Source organism: Panthera tigris, chromosome B2 (genome assembly GCF_018350195.1).
Source record: "Panthera tigris isolate Pti1 chromosome B2, P.tigris_Pti1_mat1.1, whole genome shotgun sequence".
In the NCBI taxonomy this organism is placed as follows: Eukaryota; Metazoa; Chordata; class Mammalia; order Carnivora; family Felidae; genus Panthera; species Panthera tigris.
The window spans coordinates 49,657,429-49,681,301 of NC_056664.1; the positions used below are offsets into that span (position 1 = coordinate 49,657,429).

Genomic DNA, 23,873 nt, shown 5'->3' on the forward strand with positions numbered 1-23,873 from the left:
TTTCTTTTTTTAATGTTTTTTAATTATTTTTGAGAGAGAGAAAGAGAGAGAGCACAAACAGAGGAGGGGCAGAGAGAGAGAGAGAGAGAGAATCCAAAGCAGGCTCCACGTTCTGAGCTGTCAGCACAGAACCCCATGTGGGGCTCAAACCCACAAACCACAAGATCATGACCAGAGCCAAAGTCAAACACTTAACCAACTGGGCCACCCAGGTGCCCCCATTTGCCTACTGTTTTTTGCCTACCACCATGTTCATTCATTCATTCAATTATTCTTTCAAGAAATATGTATTCCCCACCATGTTCCCCTGTCCACACTATCCCGAGCACATGGGACTACTTGCTGTTCCCCTAACGTGCCAGGCTTCTTTGTTCCTCTGTGTTTGCTTATACTGTTCCCTGTGCTATGAATGCCCATCTCCCGTTTTCCACTAGTCCAACTCAGATTCATTTCAGTGCAAATCTTCTTTCTGAAATTTCCTGGATAGCTATCACCCTCTGTGGCTGCTTATCATTTCTTACCTTGACTATTGTATTTAGCACATTGTTTTGAAATTACATGTGTACATGTATATAACAAGGTAATAATATCTTGATACACTCAGAGGTGTGATTTTTTTTTCCTCTGCAAATTCCTTCCTCTGTATACTTCTCCTACCCTTTTTTATATGTACTTTTATATGTACTTTTTATAGTACTACCCTCAGGATAGGGCAATTAGTGCCATAATCAGCAGAGAAAGGATTCATTGCACAAGTTTGAACACCAACATGGACTTGTGAGATTCATAGCAAAATTATGAAGTTGTTAGATAGGACAGAAAATCTTTTCTAGATTTCAAGAGCTTGAACACTTTAAGTACAAATGTCAATATTTATACCATTAGCAAAAGATTATACAGCCAAGAGCTGAAGAGCCAGCCTACCCAGCTACTCCATTTCTACTCTCGCCTAGACTAGAAGAAAGTTATCCAAACTAGAGTTAAAGATAGGTATCAGGTTTCTGACACCAGCCTATCCTCAAGCCAAGTTTCAGGTGGGAGTGAGAACTTAGGCCCCACTTTCTCCTTCGGACCTGGAAAAGTAGCAACAATGCAGATGTATTCTGAGCCAGTGGTAGCATTAAGGAGAAAATGTGCTATGCCATGTTGAGGCAAGGGAGGGATGAGAGAACCTCTGACTTTTCCCCAGAGTGGCATGGAGACCAGAATCTGGAGGCTCCTGTGCCGTGCCCCGCCCCCAAGAAGCATAAGATATTGATGAAGGACAACCAGTGACCCTAAAAGTCCCAGAAATATAAATGAGGATGATGCAAAGGGATTGCATGGCTCCAATGACCAGAGCCTCTGTGGACGGCCAGTCTCAACACTGTGGCCCTTCCATACGCATTTGTCTTTGCATTTCCAGTGGCTAGCACAGTGGCCAGTAAATGTTCACTTTGTACAATAATGTAGCCAGGAAGACGGAGCAGTAAAGAGTTACCAGGGAAACTCAGTTCTGTTTACACCATTTTCCTTAATTCTCCATATAACGCCCAAGTACCCTTAATAATAAAATAACTCTCCATCTCATAGAAACAGAGAGAACTGTAGTTGCCAGAAGCTGGGGGGTGGGGGCAGAGAAATGAGAAGATGTTGGTCAAAGAGTATGAATTTATTTATAAGATGAATACGTTCTGGAGGTTTAATATATAGTGTGGTAACCATAGTTATCAATACTGTATTTATTGTATGCTTGCCATTTGCAGAGAGATCTTAAATGCTCTCCATAAACATAAGCACACAGAGGTAACTATATGAGGTGATGGAAGTGTTCTCTACCTTACTGTGGTAACCAGTTCACTATAGAGAGAGAGAAATAGAGAGACAGAGAGACAAATCATTATGCTGTATACCATAAACTTACATAATATTATCTGTCAATTATACCTCAATAAAGCTGAGAAAAAAAGTCTCCAAGATCTCTCTCTCTCTCTCTCTCTCTCTCACACACACACACACACACACACACACACACTGCCACATACACACTAATAATAATAACTCTAACAGTAGCCTCTGATAAAAAACTGATCAGGAAATGTGAAAAACAAATGACAAGTATATAGAATTTCAAAATCTTTATGGTTATAAGCTCTGTGAGTATAGGTCAAGACTGGAAACAAACACCTAAAGTATTTTTCAATCATGAATACTTTATTACATTAGTACTAGATATGTTCATTTTTCTCCTAAAATTTTATATAACCAATATATCATAAATATATAGAGAGTTTCCTTACAAATGTAAGTATCAGGCCAACTTCTGTGTTTAGCAAATGTTTAATAAACATATGCTCTAGATCCTTATCCCCATCCTTCCCACCCCACCCTGCACAGTCCCTCCCACACACTCTTACATTGTGGTTGTATTTTTTACATTTTCATCCACATGGCACAGAGCCCCAATTTGCCAACAGAATTCTCGGGGAGTGGCACCGTATCACAGTGTTGATGTGGCTAGGAAGTGGTCATCGCTGCACGTAAACAGAGCAGGCCAAGGGCGCCTTCATTCTCCTCCAGCCATTTTCAGGGGGCTGGGGCAGTGGAACCGCTCAGGACTATGCTATGATTTGGAGGCACCCCAGAAACTTAACACTATAACTACTACAGAGCTTTGAGAATTCCGCACAGGTCTTATCAAGAGGCCTATGAAGTGGAGAAAATTGGGACTGCACAGGACTGGCTGAAGAGCGCTGGGTAAGGAATGGCATTTTCCAGCTTCTTCAGCCAAGCGGCGGTTCAGGCACGCACGTAGCGGACGATGGGGGTGACACAGGTACAGCCCACAGTCACCCGCACCTTCTCCAGCCGGAAGGTGCGAGAGCAGCCCTGGGGCTCCCTCCGCAGGACCAGGAATTCCTGCTGGATGGGAACGGAATTCATGGAGCTGTCTTCCTGCCCCTCGGCGTTGATGCAGCCCGAGTGCCTGCACTGGGCCTCCACGATCTCCGAGGGGAACCGGTTGGGGTCCCGGGTGATGCTGCAGGAGGAGCAGACGAAAGCAGGTGGTGAGACAAGGGAGACGGAGATGGACAAAAGTGAGAGCCCCGTAGCGCTGGCTGCTCACCTGCAGGGAGCCATTTCCCAGCAACCCAGGGCTGTAGCCAGCTGGCCTGGATTCATACACTGCCCTCCGGCAGGTGTTTAACTGCCGAAGCCTGTTTCTTCCACTCTAAAATGGAGATTCTCATAGGTCTCTTTCATGGAATGGTTGAGAATATTCAGTGATACAAATGTACACAAAACGCTACACTGAAATATTGGCATTCAATAAATGTCAGATCTTTTCTTTTTCATTGCCCTGTTGCTATTATTTAATTAATTTTCATCCTTTGCCTAGATACGGAACTTGACTAGTCAGTCTAATATACAGTCTACAAAGCCTGCTGCTTGGAGAGGAAAGCCAAAGCCCCAGAGGTCTGCGAATGCACCACATACTCTCAGTTTCTTCCTGAATACCCGCTCTGCCAGGGGACACAAAGGCAGCAAAGCCATGCCAGCCAACTTGCCACTCCTTTCCTGTGGGAAGCAATTCAGGCAGCCCCAGAAGCCCTTCTAATTGTCCCTGGAATCTGTTTTCGTACTTGTATTTGGAGCATGTAGTTGAGACCTTGCTATTCCAAGATCTGGCACGTCAGATAGCATCACAGGACAGTACCCTGGACATCCCATCCCCAAACGGGCCTCTCACTCTGCCCTCCTCACCTTTCCTTGCAGGCTGATGTCTAATCTGAATGGAGCACTCCAAATGGACTTTTCTGGCTCCCACTTATTCAGATGCAAAGATTATTACGTGGGCTGCTTTAAAGAGCCCCCTCTTCCAAGACAGAAAGTTTGTAAATACCAACCCAGGGCTGTGTGGAGCAGGCAAAGGCAGAGAGTCAATGAGAAGTTACAAGCAAAACAGTAGGACTTCTGACCACACAGGAGGACCTAGCCAGAAAAGCAAACTGTGAGCTCCCAGGCAAAGTGGGATTTCTGTTTTTAAGAGCAAATATTAGGGCTTTTATTTTTTTTCTATATTTTCTAAATTCCCTATGATTAGAATAAATAAACATGGTTTTCAAAAGAACGTGAAGATCAGTCTCATTTGCACTTACTTGTAATCCCAGGGGGAACTGGAGCGGTTCTGGAAATCATTTGAGATGGAAATAGCCCCCTGGTTTTGCCTGAGGATGCGAATGTCCACCCTCACGCTGTTATCCTCCAGGGGAGGGCACAGGGCTGTATCCCCTGCTTTAGGGTTTTTCCAGGCTGTCACCTCCCTCAGGAGGGTGAGCTCCAGCATCAACAGCAGCAGGGACTTAAGCTGCAAAATAGAGAAAGTTGAGTTGGTTTGGAACTCTGGTGTCAGTTGCTCTCATCCTCTAGCTGAACTCAGCATCCCCAGTCTTTTGTGGGACCAGGGCTTCTCTCTGAACCTCAGGTCCTCACCTGAAAATGGGAAGTCATACATGAAGATATCAGGGTGCCAAACTGAGTATATACTCATTAGCCTGGTGATTGAGACTCCTACAGTCTGAGACTTCCTCAACAGTGGGACAGAAAGCTTATAAGGATCTGAGACTGGGTTTAAATCTTGACCTGGCCTCATCACTGAATCTCTGGTTTCTCTTCTTTCCAACTGGGTTATAATACTCCCTTCATAATAATATTCACAAGATTAAATCTAGTGTTCTATATAAAGTACCTATAAATTTATCTAGTAAAAATAAAGGATTAATAAATGATAGCCCTTGTTTTTAGTTCCAACCTTGTATTTCATGAATTCTCCTTCCTCCCAGCCAGCCATCTCTCCACGTAGAATACACTGCCCCCACATCTATCTATCCAAACCCTACACTTCCATCAAGGCCCCACTCAGAGGTAGCCTTCTCTAGGAACCTTCTCTAAAGTCATTAAATTAAAAATACGTTCATTTTCCTTCAGCCATAAAGCACTTGCCATCTAGCATTCAAGTGTCATTTCTTTACTGTCTGGAAATGTACTGTCTGTGTTCATGTCAGATATACACCTATTGGATTATAAGTTCCTGCAGGAGAACATGTCCTAGAACAGGTGTTCCACAAATACTTTCTGGATGAATGAAATGAAAAAAACAATACAGTTAAATTAACAATGTATTTAAACTCAAAGCACTAAGAAAAGCACTGTGCAAAACCAACTATAGCAAAGTTCCAATTATCCATGTTAATTGAAAGAAGCAGAGCCACTAATGATGCACAACTACAGAGAATATGGAAACTATTTGTCTTTAGCTCTGAAACATATATTTTTCCTACTTACATTGAAATATCAGTTTATCTGGTATTACAGGAATACACAAAGAAAGTGCTCTGTGAAGACCTACCTAAAAGAAGAGGTAAAAATCTCTCTAGCTTCCTTTTGTCACAACCATGCTCTGCTCACCCCACCATTACCACCAACCCTTACTGGGGATGGACAAGGCCCATTACCAACTCTCAACATGATGCAGAAAAGGAGCTGAATCTGGGTTGCTTTCATTCTCTGGGCTCAATGTTGTTCAGGCTCACACTTTCCATGGGTTAAGGTAGGGGAGGTTATTAGACATGTCCATTTAAAGGACCTCCTTTTTATATTTTACAGATGCTGGAGGCAAGAAATGACAAGACTAAAGAGAAAGGTCATGGTGTCAACTTGCCGTATGAAGGTAGGTGACACTAAAAAGAAGTTGAAAGCAAGATTGACCCAGATAAGCCCAAATGAGGCTGATCTGCCTTCAGATAATCAGCAGTTGTCTACTTTCATCTACTACAATCATTCATTCATTCAGCAACTTTTTCTCAACTGTATAGTGTGGTGACTCAAGATACATGCTCTGGAGTCAGATGTCCTGCGTCCATAACTCAGTTTCAGGACTCTGACTAGCTGCCATTCGCACTGCCAGCATGTGGTAAGTATTCAACACAGGGGGATATTAAGTAGACATTGTGCTAATGACACACAATGAACAGAAAAGATGTGGAATTTTCCCTCATGGATCTTCTGTCTAGAGCTATGAAATAAACTTTAAAAAGTTAAAGGATGCTCTTGTAGACCAGAGGGTTCTTAGGTAACTTCCCAAGCCTACCAATTACTTCTTTAAGGTTTCTTTTTTTTCTTTTTTGAGAGAGAGACAGAAAGCACTCCCAAGCCGGGGAGGGCCAGAGGGAGAGGGACAGAGAGAATCTTAAGCAGGCTTCGTGCCCAGCAAAGAACCCAATGTGGAGCTTGATCTCACAACCGTGAAATCGAGGGTCGGATGCTTACCTGACTGAGCCACCCAGGTGTCCCTTGGGTTTCTTAAGAAAATTCCTCCTGTGTGTTTTCATCTTTTATCTTTAGTATCATATTCACTGAGTCACTTCTCGCTTTCATTATCAAAGCTTTAAAGTAACTGTATCTTATGGGTATGTGATTCAGCAATAATTTCCATGCTTCTAACAAATCATTATATTTGCTTATGTTCTTGGAGTATTTTAGAACACACTTTCACATCTCTTTGAATACTGGATTCTCACAACCACCTCACGAAGTAGGCAGAGCTAGTATTAATTATCCCAATGACACCGGTAAGAGTCATGCCCGAAAAGTAACAAACGGCTTCATTGAGTTCACCAGCTTGTTGGTATCAGTCAGGGGACTCAATCCTAGGTGTCAGTGGTCAGTACCATTGATACTGAAGTTCATTATTATTGTCAATATAAAGCCAGTCGTGGTGCTTTAGTCTTAGCTTTGCCTCCCAAGAGGAGGCAAGCATTTTAAGCAATGTGAACAGCCGTGTCAGAATTGCATGAGCGTTGTAGGTCACACAGCTCTTTATCAGGAAATCAGATAATGCCTGCATATCACTCTAGTTTGCTCCACAAAGCTTTTGATCTGAAACTGTAGATTTTGGTGGTTATGCGCTACAGAGCAGGGGCTCTGATATGGCTCTTGCTGATTCTTAAGAAAATGACACATACAGCACACACATACATTCTTCTCTGAGAGGTTCAGAGCATCTTATAGATTTGAATTCTTACAGGCCACCTATGAGGCAGATACACAGATATCACTCCTGTTCTGTACACTAGGAACAGAAGCAAGAGAATGCACTAGTGAAGGTGGGCAGTATCAAGACACTGATGGCCTCTCAGGCTCACCTGAGACTATCTGAGTATTTGTCTTCTTTTTTAATTTTAGTTCTTTTTAATTTTTACTTGTTTGGGGGGAGAAATAGAGAGACAGAGCACGAACAGGGGAGGGGCAGAGAGAGAGGGAGACAAAGAATCCGAAGCAAGCTCCAGACTCTGAGCTGTCAGCACAGAGCCCGATGTGGGGCTTGAACTCACAAACTGTGAGATCATGACCCGAGCCAAAGTCGGACACTTAACCGACTGAGCCACTCAGGAGCTTCTGAGTATTTGTCTCCTGAACTGATCTGTAATGTACGCTCACCTCTGTAGGAATGTGCTCCAGAGCTTGGCCAGTTCCTAAGCCCACAAGAATTTGCCTCAACTACTTACTGAGGATGTTCTACCTGCCTGTACCTTCCAGCTTCGAATCCTATTCTAATGCCCCTTGCATCATCATGTTTCTTGCCGATGGTCCAACAGATTACTTCAAACCAGAAATAGAAATGGCTTTGGAGTACAAAGCTACCCGATAGATTTTTTTTAGACACAAGGTCTTTGAATTTAGAAACCTTGCCTCTGAACCATTTGAGGAAAAGCATACTGTACTTGAAGCCGGTAAACCTAGATTCATGTCCCAGTTCTTATGTGTACAGTACCCAGTGATGTTAAATCACTGGACTCAATTGAGCTTTTTTTTTTTTCATTTGTATAATGGGGAAACTAATCCCAATCTACTTCCTGGGGTTGACAAGAGACTCAGAGGTAAAAATAATAATATTAATATTTTACACATTGAATGCTTTCTCTATCCTTATTGGTTGTTATATTAAAATGACCAATTTAACTAAAAACTAAGCCATTTCAGAGTACATATTTAGTCATTCTCTATGATACTAATTAATCCCCCCAAAAAAAACATATGAGGGAGATACCATTATTAGTCCCCTTTACAGATAAGGGGAATAATTATGCACAGAGCAGCTAAGTAATTGATCCCAAATCCCACATTTAGTAAGTAGTGGATCTAGGACTGACTCCAAAGCCTATGTGCTCTCTAACTGTTACACTTGGCTGCATTTCTGGTCATCTCTAAAATACCTAAATATGGTATTATCATCACCATATACTATGACCTTTTATGAAATCCAAGCTCTTTTAAATGACGTGGCTTGTAAATGGAGAAAAAAAAAAGAGGGTTTATTTAAGCCAATAATATGGTGAATAATTTCCCAAGCCCTCTTTTCAAGCTCCTCTAAATTATATTCTTCCCAGCATTTACCTGACTGATGTCAGGCAAGATTCTAGACCCAAAAGAGGTGCTTTCCATTATACTAACATCTCTCTCTCCTCCATGAGAAATGAGACAATGCAAAAATAATCAGCTGTCTTAGGCACAGCCAATTTCCCTCCTCTGGGAGCTATCCAAAGTTCAACACTGGGTGGTTCCACTTCTTTCATCCTGGGCACTCTTTGTCTACTTATAGTCTTAGGGGAGTCATTAAACCTCCTGGAGCCTCACTATCCTTGGCTAAAATACATGTGTACAGATCCTAAAAGGCTGGAAGTCCTCACCATGAAATAAGAGTTTTAGACCAACCTAACTCTATAATGGTGGCCACAGGAGAGATCGTGTTCAGCTGTCTGTGACACCAAGAGTGAGCAAGCTATCAATCACCTATGCAAAAGCCACCACATGAGGAGCTATGTTTTATACCCCATTATAACTTCCAGTTATTTTTTTCTTTTTCCTCCACCAGACAGGGGTCAAAATTAAAGTCGGTTCTGCTTTTAAGAAAGAATACCAATAAAAACCCCAATCAAACCTAATTCCTTAGAAATCTGCTATCCTGAAATCCTAGGGCTGACCGCTACTAAACAGCAATTATTTTTACTCACCATGGCTATGTTGCGCAGGATGGTCTTTGTCATTTTGCTCTGGTTGTCTGCTTTGTGTAGTAAATTCTTCCTGTGTGTGTATGTGTGTGTGGTGTCACCCCGTGTCAAATGTCGCCTGTGCTGTGTCAATGAGAGCACCTGTCGGTTTTATAGCAATCACTGTCCTTATTTCGATTGACCTGCTTACTGTCTAAGTTGTGGTTACCCCAGAATTACTGACGAATGTAGGGTTTTTTTCCTCTATTACATTTCCTGAAGAAGAATCAGAGAGAGACCCTAAAAAGGATGATGGAAAAAGGGCCAAATCTTGCTTTTCTTCCACCCCACTTCTACCCCCATTGGCCTCAAATTACAGCAAAATTCTTAACTAATTTACTACAGAGATGAACCAAATTACAAATTGCTGTCATGATCTTTTATGTTCTTCCACAAATGGCTAACGACTCTCGTCACGTACCATATGTTCTACTTTCCTTCATACGATATGAACCATGGTTTAAGTGGAAGGTATGTCATCCTTAGAGGATCCTTGGTATTAAATGAGAGGACTATCTTTAGTCCATTTTTGAGTGAGAAAGCAAAACCAAAGAAATTAATGACATCAGTGAGAGATTCAAAATTATTGCCCCAGGTAGTTTCCTCGACTCCCTGAACAAATTCTATTTTAACCCCATGCTTAAAATCCTATTGATACTTAATAAATAATCATTTTCATATAATATACAATGTCCATTATCTTGGCCATCTCTGATTAAGATTTTTTTTTAACAAAAATGAATTAGCAAGTAGAGCCTTTAAATGCTCTAACATAATTTTAAATGACCTACGGAAAGTTAATTTTTCTCAGTTCCGTTCAAGTCAGCAAACATTTATTAAGTACATATTATATGTCAGGTATTGTATCCTAGGGATACACAGACATTTCTGAAGTAACAGTATCTTAATTTCTTTTTTTTTTTTTAATCCCCAGTAAGACCAGGTAAAACTACACATGCTCTTTTAAAAAGGCAAGGCACATTCCAGCAGGGTAAGTCATTTTCCTCTATCACAACACGTTTGAACAACTTTCCTCCATTTTCTTTAAATGAAGGAAATGAAAAGGAAGCAGCTCTTGGATTCATTGGAAGCCCCTCCAAGACCAATCAAAATTCTTCTGTGATCATGAGCCTTTCATCCATATTTCTTCTCCCCATACCTGTGGATTCTTCTCTGCACCTCTCCTCTGGAACAATCAGAAGTTTAACTCCTATAAGAAGACTTCTTTGAATCATCCTCTCAGGCATCATTCCCTTCCTCATTACCTCTGTGCTCATATTTAGTCTATCATACTTCTGTATATGTTTCTGAGGTCTTCATGGGCTTACAGTAACTTTAGTACCCCCCCCAATAATCTATACCAGCCTCCTTCTCTAAATATACACCTCCAAATATAAGACCTAAATTAAAACAGTACATTTTCTATGCATATAGAGATTCAAGACAAGTCTCCTAGCCAGCGCCTTCCAGCCAGCCTGAAGCCCCTAAGCCCACTGTGTAGGGAATTTCCAAGGCCATGCCAGATATGTCCTTCTATATACTCAGTAAAACCAGCACATAAATCAAGAGCCACGTTTTCAAATTTAATTATCAGTCATGCTACCAAAGCAATATATAAAATAGACCCTTAAAAGCATATTAAATCGAGTGGGTTTAATTACTTACTTTCTTTGGTGGTCTCTTCTCCATTCAGAGTGATACCTCAACACATAGAAGACTTCTTCACCAGCTCTCTTGAAAGAAGGAACAAGTAAGTCACTTTGAATTAAGAGTGCCTGGTTCAATACAAGAGGACTTGCTGCACTGCAGAGAACTAAATGGCCCTTTATGTAAGTAGGAAACTGACCTCTTACATCCAGCAGTCACAATGTTTTCCCTCATCAAGGTAAAAATAAGTAACTCATCAGGATGTCAAACTAGTAACCGGCTATCACCAAGTTCAAACTCAATCAACAGATCCAGATCATTATTTCATCTAACATTTATTACATACTTCTCACGCTGTAAATTATGTGCAAATACTGGGGGCACAATAATGATTATATGATGAACACACAGCTGACTATGGTGGAAGGCCTTCACTGCCCCTGTACCACCCATGACCCAAGCTGTTACTACCTTTAGAAGTTTTAGTAATACAAGTGGAACTGTCATTCAACTTACTGACAGCCAGGACACTCTACCCACAGAAAGAGACAACATAAGATGTTGTAGTTCCAAGAATGGGGTACACATAGCCTCATGTGTGGTAAAATATTATAGCTGGTCAAACATCCAAGTTAGCAAGACTTTTTATGCCCTACCATGTGCTGGAAGCCATGCTACATGTCTGTTGGGGTTACTCTTACAGGAAATAGACTGTACTATTATAGTCTCTACCTTAATGATTTTAAAATCTAGTTATAGAAAGAAAGCAAATACACATATACTAGCCAATAAGATAATAACGAGATGGTTGGGGATACTGATAGCTAAACGTACACATTTAGTTTTACAAATCCAACCTTGGACAGATTTTATCCCCAAAAAAGCTGAATGTGATCAGGATAAGCTGTCATAACCTGGGTATGGAAATTGATGCCTAGAAGTGAGGAGCTACCGCAGCAAAAGGCTAAAATAGTGGCATGATCTCTAATGGTCAGGCAGGAGGCTGAAATGACAAGGAAATCGTAGGCTAGCGAAATGATGACCCACAGTATGCAATGACAAAACACTTGGTAAAATTATTGCTTGCAGTAACCTAGAGGTACAATAAGAGCTCTAGAGGAAGAGATGAGAAAACAGAAAGTTGTATGTTAGATGCTACTGTCTGCATTTGGCAAGGTAGCCTAAGGAAGAAAATGAAAGAAAATGGAGTCCAGAAATTCAGAGCCTTGGAAAAAAAAACCCAAAATATTTCTATCCCCCAAAAGCAAAAGATTGAAAAAAGTCTTTGAGGGAGAAATGCCAGGTAAAACCTGTCAATCAAATAAACTTCCTACAGGCAAGAATCTAAATGAAGCATCTAATAAGTTCTTTTAACTGGATAAAAGGACTCGGAATAAAGAATGTACGTGTGTAGTTCTAATAATCTACCATTAAATCAAGACAGGGAAACTTACAGCAATGAAAAAGCAAAGACATAGAGATGTTCTAGGAATTATGGCACGAAAAGAACCAACTTAGATGAAAGTTTACTAAGTTTTTGAGAGAGTTCTCAAAGTTAATCACAAGCCAACTGTCAGCCCCATAACCATCTAGGAGCGCAAAGGCCCAAGGAAGGTATGTTTGCCAACACTCTTTCAGATGTGGGCAGATTACTGGGGGAAGAAAACTCCCAGGAGGTGGAGCCAAGGACCACACTACATCTTTGGGAGGAGGTGATCCTCTCTCAAAAAACAGAATCAGGGTCTAATCAAAGAATAGCCCACATGCCCTGGCTATGGGATCCCCACAATGTCAACCAAGCAGGATTTCAAGGTTTCTACACACCAGAACTACTGTGCATCGCCCATTCTCTCTTTGCAAATGAAAGTGTCTTACCCCCATCTAAACTGATGGATCAAAACATTAAATAATTTAACAGGCTTTTCTGTGGATTTTCATTTTTTATCAGACCTCTGACTCCATATCAAATAGCCAGTTATATAATGTTATCATATACTAGATCTAAAGAATATTAACCAGGAATTAAATGCAAAAAATAAACTGAGGCTATAAGCTATTAGTATACAGCTTACTTTCACCCAGTCTTATCTCCAAATGATACTGAAACACTTCTTTCTAATTTCCCTGAAGCACTTATTTATGTTAGTCAGACCTTTCTGAACATAGGTGAAGATCATCGGGTCAGAATTGCCTCAAAGTATTATGGCTTTTATTGTCAACCTCAAACTTCAAGTTTCTTGCACCTCTTCTCCTCTTCAAGCATAAAAATTCTTCCTCTGCTCAGGCTATTCAAGCTAATCAAATACATGGTTTATTTTGCCTTTTTTAGTCCCTAGATCATTTAGAAAGTCCATGTCCCATTCCCTTTCATAACATTACCTCTCTATCCTCTATTGAATAAAACCATGTGGTGATATGATAGCATCTGTTCCTGTAAAGCTACAGATTCCATAAATTCCACAATTCTTTTTCCCTCTTTTAATGCAGAAGGTTATTATCTTCAGCTCCAGTATTCTTTGTGCCTATTAATTCAGTTTTACCTATTTTGTTGGAAGCCAAATTCAAGTACATTATGTGCTTTCTAGAATCTCCATAAGATCACATTCCATAGCAACTAACCCCCCTTTAAGTTTAACATATTTTCACTATGGAAAGATTTTCAAGAACAAAACAACTTTACTTTTGGTTTAAACACTATAAAGAGTTTATTATAATGATCATTGGTCAGATGAAAATACAGTGCTGGGGTTTTCATGTATTGATGTTTGTGGGCATGGGAATTATGTGGCCTTAAGTCAACAAAGGATAAAAAACATGGAAGCCCTCCTTTCCCTTCTCTCTGTAACTTTCTCTTCTCTCCCTAGCCCTCCAGTCCCTCTCTCTCTTTCTCTGTGTCTGTCTAAAAAAAGAGTACAATTCCTGATCATCTGATGAAAAAATGAATCTGTGTGAAGAGTTACAGTGAAGAGACATGAAGGAAGGGGATTGGAGACAAAAGCTGACAAAGAAGAAAAGTAAGGGGGGAGGGAAAGACTTAGGAAAGGAGTTTCTCTGGGATGCTGTGTGAGAATCCTGGGTAAAACAAGGTTGAGGTCACTGCAGAAAGTTCCAAATCAAATGAGGACCGACCCCTCAATTCTGAGTCTATTCTCTGGACTGTGGAGGCTTTTTGCACCAGAGATTTATCTCCTTGCTAACAAAAACACCATTTGTTAAATGTTCACTCTGAACCACTGGGCTGGGTACCTAACATGGGTCAGAAGAAAAAGTACTGTCCAAAAAAACAAGAAAATCACCATGACAGTTTCCTCCACCCAGGAGTGCCATGAATTTTATGTCAGACCAGATGGCACTTCTGTTTTGGAGAGAACTGACCGTGGGCCTTTTGGGAAGAACAGTGATAGAGCCTACCTCTATCCAGGGCGAATATAGAGAGGAAAATGCTCTTCTTCCAAAACAGAAACAAAGAGGGAGGTCGCTACACATACAAATAATAGGAATTTGAATTACCCCAGAAGGAAGAGAAATGGAGGGATGCCAGTAAGAAAGTGTGGTGGCTGCCATAGCAGGGAAACTTTATAGAGTCATGAGCCTCATCTTCAAATTGTTTCCATGTCTACATGTGTTTTAATTCTCTTCCATTAATTCTACACCTAAAATTCGTTATACATAAAATAGTCCTACAATGTCTACATAGCTGCAAAGTGATGTGAAGAGACAATATAGCAGTCTCGGGAACAGAGGCAGCAAGAGTGGAGCAAGCAAAAACTTGCAGTGAGACAGTAAGGACCATCCCCACTCCCCCACCATCCAGGAGGGCTTGGCTGCTGAGCTGATCCTGGGACCAGCAGCATCCACCTCGCTAGCCCCCGGGAACTTGTTAAAAAGGTAGAATCTTGGGGCGCCTGGGTGGCTCGGTCAGTTAAGCGTCCGACTTCGGCTCAGGTCATGATCTCACGGTCCGTGGGTTCGAGCCCCGCGTCGGGCTCTGTGCTGACAGCTCAGAGCCTGGAGCCTGTTTCAGATTCTGTGTCTCCCTCTCTCTGTGACCCTCCCCCGTTCATGCTCTGTCTCTCTCTCTCTCAAAAATAAATAAACGTTAAAAAAAAAAATTAAAAAAAAAAAAGGTAGAATCTTGGTTGATGGATATTAACCAGGCTTACTTGTGGCAATCATTTCACAATAGATACAAATATCAAATCCTTGTACACTTGAAACAAATATGTTATGTATCAATTATATCTCAAACACGAAAAAAGAAATCAGTGTACACTAAAAAATTAAAATAGATAATACATGAAAAAATAGTTTAACCTCAAGAGTAATCAAAGTAATGCAAATTAGAATAAGATAACCATATTTAGCCTCTCAAATTGGCATGGATTTTTAAACATGCAATATTAATAGAATAGGGAAAGGGGATACTTTCAGGTGTGACAGCCAGGAGTGTTTGGTACAATTTTGTGTAGGTCATGTAATAACATGCAACAAAAACCTAAAAAAAAGTTCCACCCTCGGGAATTGTTCTAAAGAAACAGAAACACACTCAAATATCCACATAAAAGAATATTTAGAGGGGAAAATTGAAAATGCCCTAGATTTCCAACAATAGAGTAACGGTTAAGTAAATGTCATTCTGCGTAATGATAGAATCTTTGTAGCCATTAGAAACTGCTTTCTGAGAAGATTTAATAACTTTAAAAATACTTCTGTTGTAACATTTGTTGAAAATATCAAGACGTAGTTCATATAAGGTATGACCTTACTTTGTATAGATATATGCACACTATGTATATCCATGTATGTATATGTATGTACGTGTAAATGTACACTCATAGAAAAGTACCTAAATATATATATATATATATATATATATATATATATATATATATATATATAAAGTAGAATCTAGGCCCTCACCCCAAACCTATTGAATCAGACTCTGAATTTTCGCAAGATTTACATCACATGAAAGTCTGGGATACACAGCTTTACGGAACATTTTTAAAAAGTGCGAGACTTCCCGTAAAATTACAGTAGAGTTCGCTAGACACATTACGTTGTCTACAACAGAAATGGTGAGTCAAGTACCCTGAAAGAGTGATCGGAATAAGGAAACCTGAGCCTTAAATCTCAAAGCTGCACCCCCTCATAGCTAAGAACCATACCTATTCTACCCTAGAATGTTCCTTGGTGAGGGCAGGATAGAGAATCGGACAGCGAGATAGTTCCATGTCACAATTCAGTAGCAGGTGCTTTGGGGTGGCCTAACCAAGCTACCCACAGGCTAGCTGTAGGCAACTCAGGTTTCGTGCAGACTTTCACTTACTCAGCAGCCAAGCTGATTTCCTGCATTGAGGTGGATGGAATTAGTCAACAGAAGACCCAAGTGCGGGGACTGGGGAAAGCCCGAGTGAGTGTCTATCGAATGCTGTCGAATTTTCCTGGCTTCCTCTCACTAAAATTTCTCCTCAGCTTGTTTCTACCAGGGTCATACAGGAACCAGGGATCAACAACGTTTGCTCCTGGACTTCCCCACTGTTGTCATACTGACAACCAGCAAAGTTTTGAGGTGGTAAGTTGAGATGGCAAATCTGGCCCCAGAAAGATGACGTTGCACTCCCTTCTTGCCTCTAGATTACACTGCCAATTCCTTAAACACTGGCCCAAATCTTATGTGTGGCCCCAGCCTAATTCATGAAAGAAGTCACCTTCTCAAACTTGCCATGTGAGGGAAACTTTGTTTTTCAGCTTCTGCTCCACAAAATGTTTTGTATTTGAGCCCTCCTCTCTCTGGGCCAGTTCCTTTTCCTTGGAATGTCCCTTTCGGTTCTTTCTGCTCATTGAGGTTCTCCATAAACTCCTAGCCTCGTCCTCAAAATCAGTCTCCTCTGACCTTCCATCTCCCATTGTGCCTTTCCCTCTTCTGATGGCTCAACTTAACTCTCATGGCATTTCATTTAGCATTTACTTAGATACAACTTTTCTACGGTCCACTTGACCAGCTATGTGTATGTGCTTTGGCTTTTTAAGTTTTCAAGTGTTTATGCCTGATCTTAAAGTGTTCCCTGGATCTTAAACTCTTTCAAGGAGACAGCTGTGATTTCTGCTTTATGTTCCCACCACTCCCGCACCCCTAGCAAAATATCCTATTCACAGCTAGTACTCTATGAATATTTATTCACTTGATTTAATGTTGACACTAGTTTATTTCTTCTTCCACCTAGTTTTTTGCTAATGAAGGGGATCAGAGTATGCCACCATAAAATATGCAGGAAAAGCTCTCTGCCCTCCCCCTTTCTGTCTAAAAGCAGGGCATAAATTTCCCTTTGTAAAGGTAACATATATTTTCATTTATAAAGGTGTCTCCCTCTCCCATAGTAGGAAGAGAAGGATAACTCTTAATCATGGGAGTTATCTCTTTTTCATCAATGGTGAAGGTACAAACTTGAGTCTGTATAACAAATCCCACTAAATAGCTTTAATTTTTTATTAGCTTCCCCCATCAATTTACCTTCCCACAATTTACTTCTACTAGAAGTCGAAACTTTGTGTAGTTACTTTTCCACAGTTTATCACTCTTTGTTAAAATAGTACATAAGCCCCCAGCTCTAACCATTTTTTTTGGTCCTTCCTATCTCTTCTATAAAGGGCTCCATATGCATGCATAATAAACTCTTTCTCCTGCTAATCTGTCTTTTGTCAGTGTAATATACAAGGCCCAGGTACAGAATCTAGGAGCGTAGAGGAGAGAGATTTTCCTCTCCTACATTAATTTCAATTCCTAACACATCAGATGGGCTGCCCAAAAAATTATTAATTAAAGAGGGTTATTTTGAACCAGAGAAAAACTTATAGACACATAATATTATCTTCAAGTATTTGGAAGTTTTGTAAAATGGAGAGAAACTGGACTCTCACCAGAAGGTCACACCAAGACGCTAGCGAACATCAGGTAGTGACATTCCAATGGGCAATCATATATTAGGTGGCTCTTTGGACTGGACCTCCATCAACATCTTTTCAAACTTTGGGATCCTGTGAAAACCAAAAAAAAATTTTTTTTGATATTTTAATGTTTATTTTTGAGAGAGAGACAGATTACGAGTGGAGGAGGGGCAGAGAGAGAGAGGGAGACACAGAATCTGAAGCAGGCTCCAGGCTCTGAGCTATCAGCACAGAGCCCAATGCAGGGCTCGAACCTATGAGACGTTAGATCATGACCTGAGCCAAAGTCAGAGACCCAACCAAGGCACCCCCAAAATTTGGTATTTTAATTAAACATCCACGCAATCTCAGTCTTGGGAGTAGGGGTGTGTATGAGTGTGCACACGTGGGTGGATACACTACTGTATCTTTTGCCCTTTTCTAGAGTTTTTTTCCTCTTTCTGCGGGAAACAATCACATGACTCCAAATGCTAAAAATTCTAAGTATGTTTCCTACAAAGATCCAGATTAAGAAGAGAATAACTTGGGGGTGGGGGGAAGACCAGAGAAAGAGCACTGAGACAACCGCACTTCTGAGAAATGTTACTTTCACTCCTGCATGGGACTGACTCAGAATGATGAATCTCGGGGCTCTCCTCATTTTGGCAGAAACACTATAGAAGGACAGGATGAAATGGGTTTCCTGCAAGGACAGTCCATCTTTGTGGAGGTGAGGGACTGAAGGGATACAAAGAAGGGTGGAGGAAGAGAAGAGGGGAAGGTACATGGGAAGGAAAAGCAGAGCACATAGGAGCAGAGAACAAGTGCTCCCCAGTTAGCAGGGCTTGTACCACTGCTTTCCTGCTGCATTTGACCCAGGAGGAGATAAAAGGAAGGTGGATGGGGAGGACGTCAGGGAAAACGCAGATTCTGAGAAGGTTCTTGGCCATGCCGACAGGAGCACTTATTGAAGCTAGAAAGCTTCCTGTAGATTGAACATTTATGTCCATTACCTAGGTTTCATGTTGAGCAAATAGCCCAGGGAACACCACTGCTCACTTTCTTGCTCCAGGACACCCCTCACACCCTACAAGTGTACATGTCCAGAACACCCCTGTGCTCTGTGTAAGTTAGCACCTAACTTATAGGAGCCATTAAGGCAGGGAGACATCTCTTTACCTTTTGCTGTCAGCCTCCATCATAGATTTCAGGAGCTCTTTACTTTAAAGGTAATCTGATCCAACCTCCTCAGCTGATGATGGAGGTTGGATGGCTTTCCTACAGACCACCTCCAATGGAGGAGCCCAGGCTGGTCTGAGGCCTCCCAACTCCCTCCAGTATCCATCTTCAAATAAAGGGGTCTGTCTCTCCAACTCCTCCAGGGCCATTTTTCTCTTTAACAAAGAGCTGCCAAGGAAGGAAACGGTTATATTAATAGCCTTACATTGTAGGTAAAGCCATACAGCTCACAAAGCACTTTCACGTACTTGATTTTATTGGACTCTCACAACAATCGCACAAGGAAAAGATGATCAGTCTCTCCGTTTCACAAGAAATTGAGACTTAAAGAGTGCATGGCAACTGTCCAAAGCCACACAGCTATCAAATAACAGAGTTTGGAATTCAAACCACGGCTTCTGACCCCAAGCCCAGAGAAGGAATGCACATGCAAGGCTGGAGGAAATTTGACACAAAGATGCCCAGGGCCTGGTGGAGACAGTTGTCAGAGGATGAGACTTGAAGAGTGAACATCTTCTAAGTGATGTCTGGACTGGAGTCAGGACACTTGACTCTGTGACTCTGCCTGTCACAGTGACTCTGCCTGTTCTCTGAAGAAGAGGAGAAATAAAACCAGTCTTTCTTTTGTTTTGTTTGTTAATTCTGAATCCTTCTTAGCCTTTACACATTGTCTTACACACATTTATCTGTGTGTGAACAAGTTAAATGGAAACAAGAGCCAAGTCAAATGGTTTCAGTGACAGCTCTTAAGATGCCTTGCTCTACCGATTTTTCATTCCTAGTTCTCAAAGATTATATACTGATGGGAAGTTGCTTTCTCTGCACTTGCTATTTATAGTGATAGAAATTTTAAACCACCTCCATAAGTCTGAACTACAAGTACTACTAACGGTATTATGTGGGAAGTACACAGTATGAAATCTTAAAAATTAATTTCAAGTCCTAACTACAGTAAATTTGTCAATTTAAAAAAGGTACCGGTGGGGGTGATGATGATATCCAGTGTCAGCAAGGATGTAGGACAAAGGGCATCCCTCACACACATGTGGGGATATAAATTGGCAATTTGGTGAAACATATCTAAAACTTTAATGTTTATATTTTTGATCCAGCAAGGACACTTCTAGGAAATCATCCTAAGGAAATAAATAAGTAGGTACACACAAATTTGGCAACAAGGTATTATTTATAATCATGAAAAATTAAACAACAAAAGCTCAACTATATAGGTATATATACATTTATCTGGGAAAAAGAAAAACCCCAAGGTATATTTTCTCTGGGTGACTAGATTACAAGTGCTCCTATTTACTTCTTATGGTTATTTTCTAGTATTTCTCTAATGAAAAGATTGTTTTTATAATAAGAAAAAAATATCTCAGTGGTTTTAGTTTAAAAAATTTTAAAGTTTAGGGCTGCCTGGGTGGCTCAGTCGGTTGAGCATCTGACTTCAGCTCAGGTCACAATCTCACTGTTGGTGGGTTCAAGCCCCGCATCAGGTTCTGCACTGACAATTCAGAGCCTGAAGCCTGCTTCAGATTCTGTGTCTCCCTCTCTCTCTCTGCACCTCCCCCCTCACACTCTGTCTCTCTCTCTTGAAAATAAATAAATGTTAAAAAAACAATTTTTTTTTTTTTTTTTACTTAAAGTTCCCAGAGGAGTAGAATTTCCTGGTAATTGTAGGGCCCACCATAGCATAAACTTTGTGAGAAGATATGAAATAGCAAATACCAATCACTGCCAAACAGGCTTCCAAGGGCAAATTGCTGACAGCATTACCGATTATGGAAGGTCTTCAATTTCATCTCTGCACACTGGTACCCAGGCTGTTGTCACACCAGGTTCACTCATAGATGTAGCTGTGACCACTTCCTTAGAGCAGTCTCAGCCCTTTGAAAGCAGCAGCATAGTATGATGGTTAGAATACAGTCGTTAAGAAACAAGATAGCCCTGAATTTGAATCTGGAAATCTACGGGCTACTAACTATGAGGACCTGGGCAATCATCTGACCTCTCTAAGACTGTACTTCCTCTTTGGTAAAACAGGGAGAGTAAAACCATCCCAGAGGACAGTAGGGAAGGTTTAATGAGGTAATTTACATGGCACTTAGTGCATATAGTAAGCTCTTAATAAAAATGATCACTTTTAGGAGGGCCACCCCTTCTCACCTGCCCCAATCACTAAGTGCATGGAGTTATCTCTGGGAATTTGTTTGCTTAAAGAACTTGGAACCCTTCATCAGCTTCCCTATGTTATACAGCATCCCTATGTTAATCCTAATTTTTTTTTTTTTTTTTACCATCCATTAGAGTTAAATGTGACATGTATTTGCACTTCTGCAGGATTTTCAGAACTCTGACTTTACACTCAAAGTTTCAAAACATTCTTAGTCCCTAAATCCCTATCTCAATGTCAAATGCTTAATCCCCGACTTGCTGGTACCACTGGATATATTGCAAAGTGTCACTTTCAAAACTGGTTTTTCATGTTCATCAAAGATAAATTGTAATAGCTATAGTGAGGTGGTAATACCATTTTGGTTCTCTATTTTCCCAAACAGACCATTATGTTTTATTAGTCACAGGAACATTTTTAAAAAATAGAACTATCCACACAGTTCAATTCCAACTTTAGGCTATATTTTTGGAGATTTTATCCAGCTTTATTATAGCTCTCATTCAGGACTCTATCCACTTAAATTAATAGAACAGCACACATCTGTAAGATTGCATGAGCTGACCTATCTATGGCAAGGTTAAATGTTGATACTTAAATGTAGGAAGGCTTAGTTTGCAACCAAAAGTACCTGCTGGGAGAACTATTAGCAGGATGGTAAATCCCAGCAGAAGCTAATATCCTCCTACAGGCTGTGGAAACATACTCGGGGTTTAATAGTAAAAATATTTAGGAAAAGAAGTTAAAATTTTCATTCTCTCCCTTGAGGAAAGACTGAAGACAATGAGCTAGGATTACATGCTGGTTATAATGGGCCAGGCAGAATTCAGCATTTATCACTGAGGTATCATATTTCAAAAAGAAAGTTAACTAGGTTTAGGGGCGCTTGGGTGGCTCAGTGGGTTGAGCATCCAACTCTTGAGATCGGCTCAGGTCATGATCCTAGGATGGTGGGACTGAGCCCTGCACTAACAGTGCAGAGCTCGCTAGGGATTCTCTCTCCCTCTCCCTCTGTTCTTCCCCTGCTCACACTCTCAAAATACTTATTTTTAAAAAAACAAACTAGGTTTATATTTCAGCAAATTAAAATAAAGCTAAACAAAAACTTTTATTCTAAAATTTTTCTAGGAATTAAATAAAACCCCTTGAGATAAGTGGAAACATCCCAGAAAATACCCACAAATAGAGAAGCCCCAAAATCACTACCTTCGAAAAGTGGATCTAACAAGATGATAGATTCATTCTGACCCACCTCCAAGTGATGCTAGGGCTAATAACATGTGGGTAGAACTGACACTGGGTGTTAAGACTCATATACATGATCCGAAGGGACCTCAGAGATCACCTGTTTCAACCATCTCCCTTCCTAGATAAAGAAACCAAGCATTTCCCTCTAAGGAAGTGGCTTGCCCTGCCTGGCTGACTGTCAGCCACATATGGTCGGAAAAGGAACTCGAATGCAGCATTCTTGCTTCCCAGTGCAGGGCTCATTTCCTCTGCCAACTCTGGGCTCTCTAAAGGTTTCCTGTGCAACCATGCACAGCACTCCACCTCCCCACGCCCCTACTTTATAGAGCTTCAGTGGTGATACCTGCTCCTGGAAGGGGAGCGAGGAATGCAGGGAAGGTGGATAACTCCCACACAGCTCAGTCAGGACTGAGTAGCTTTGGCAGCCAGCACACAGGTGACTCATACCTGCCTTACTCTACTGACCAAACCCTTTGGGGGAAACCTGACCTCAGAAAGTCTGCAATCATTGGGACCACTAGTATAGTTCAAAAACTCAGGACAAATGAGAAGAGGATAACCTATTCTTTGGCTTCTATGCGCCTTTCTCGTTACCTTCATCCTCCGAGTTTTCCTAATGACCATACCTCATAGGGCTGTTGTGAGAACTGAGGGAACACACTGCCTACACTGGGCAGATCTCAGTCCTTGGGAGAAGGCGAAAGAACCCTTTGCTACAAGCTAGAGGTAAAGGTCATCCCTGTGAGAAGCACTGGAGTCAGAGCCGCACTGACCAGAGGGCAGGGACCATCGAGGAGTGGAAGGGCAGGAAAGAGAACAGAATTCAGGAACTTAACAAGGGGGAAATTATAAATGGCTTTGATCAAAAGATCACATGTTTTGCTTTTGTATTTTAGAGAGACAGGGAGAGAGGGTGCGAGTAGGAGAGGGGCAGGAGGAGAGAATCTTAAGTAGGCTTCATGCTCAGCATGGAGCCCAACATGGGGCTTGATTCTATGACCCTGGAATCATGACCTGTGCTGAAATCAAGAGTCAGATGCTCTGGGGCGCCTGGGTGGCTCAGTTGGTTAAGTGACAGACTTTGGCTCAGGTCATGATCTTGCAGTTTGTGAGTTCGAGCCCCGCATCGGGCTCTTTGCTGACAGCTCAGAACCTGGAGCCTGCTTCAGATTCTATGTCTCCCCCCTCTCTCTGCCCCTCGCCTGCTCACGCTCTGTGTCTTTCTCTCAATAATAAATACACGTTAAAAAAAAATGTTTAAAAAAAAAAAAAAAAGAGATGCTCAACCGAGCCACTCAGGTGCCCTGGTTTTTTTAATAAACACATCAAAATGAATCATTTTGTTTTAGTGAAAGTTGGAATTGCAGTAATAATGAAGTATCATGGAGTATTTCCATGCTGGTGGGCACTTACCACTTGATCAGTTATGTCTCACAAGCACCCTAAGAAACAGCAAGCATCCCCATTTTACAGATAAAATAACAAGTAGCTCAACACTCACCCTAAGTTATTTGGTAAATGGCAGAGGAGAGACTCAATTCCAGCAA

General features: G+C 41.1%; 1 protein-coding gene across 3 annotated transcripts; it reads right to left on the reverse strand.

Moving 5' to 3' along the window:
* Positions 1-2,421: 2,421 nt before the first annotated feature.
* IL17F (interleukin 17F) lies at positions 2,422-23,853 on the reverse strand. 3 transcript variants are annotated; one of them, XM_015543540.2, is made up of 6 exons: positions 23,828-23,853; positions 20,682-20,792; positions 17,658-17,774; positions 10,755-10,822; positions 4,140-4,348; positions 2,422-3,019 (listed from the first exon to the last, which is right to left on the reverse strand). In XM_015543540.2, exons 4-6 carry the CDS (start codon positions 10,776-10,778, stop codon positions 2,779-2,781), a joined length of 474 nt encoding a protein of 157 aa, XP_015399026.2. In that variant the 5' UTR covers positions 10,779-10,822; positions 17,658-17,774; positions 20,682-20,792; positions 23,828-23,853; the 3' UTR covers positions 2,422-2,778. The 3 variants fall into 3 exon arrangements, with proteins under 3 accessions (XP_015399026.2, XP_042842486.1, XP_015399027.2); XM_042986552.1 differs by lacking the exon at positions 23,828-23,853 and having other exon boundaries at positions 10,755-10,818; positions 20,682-21,981; XM_015543541.2 differs by lacking the exons at positions 10,755-10,822; positions 17,658-17,774; positions 20,682-20,792; positions 23,828-23,853 and adding an exon at positions 9,054-9,084.
* Between the last annotated feature and the right edge of the window lie 20 nt (positions 23,854-23,873).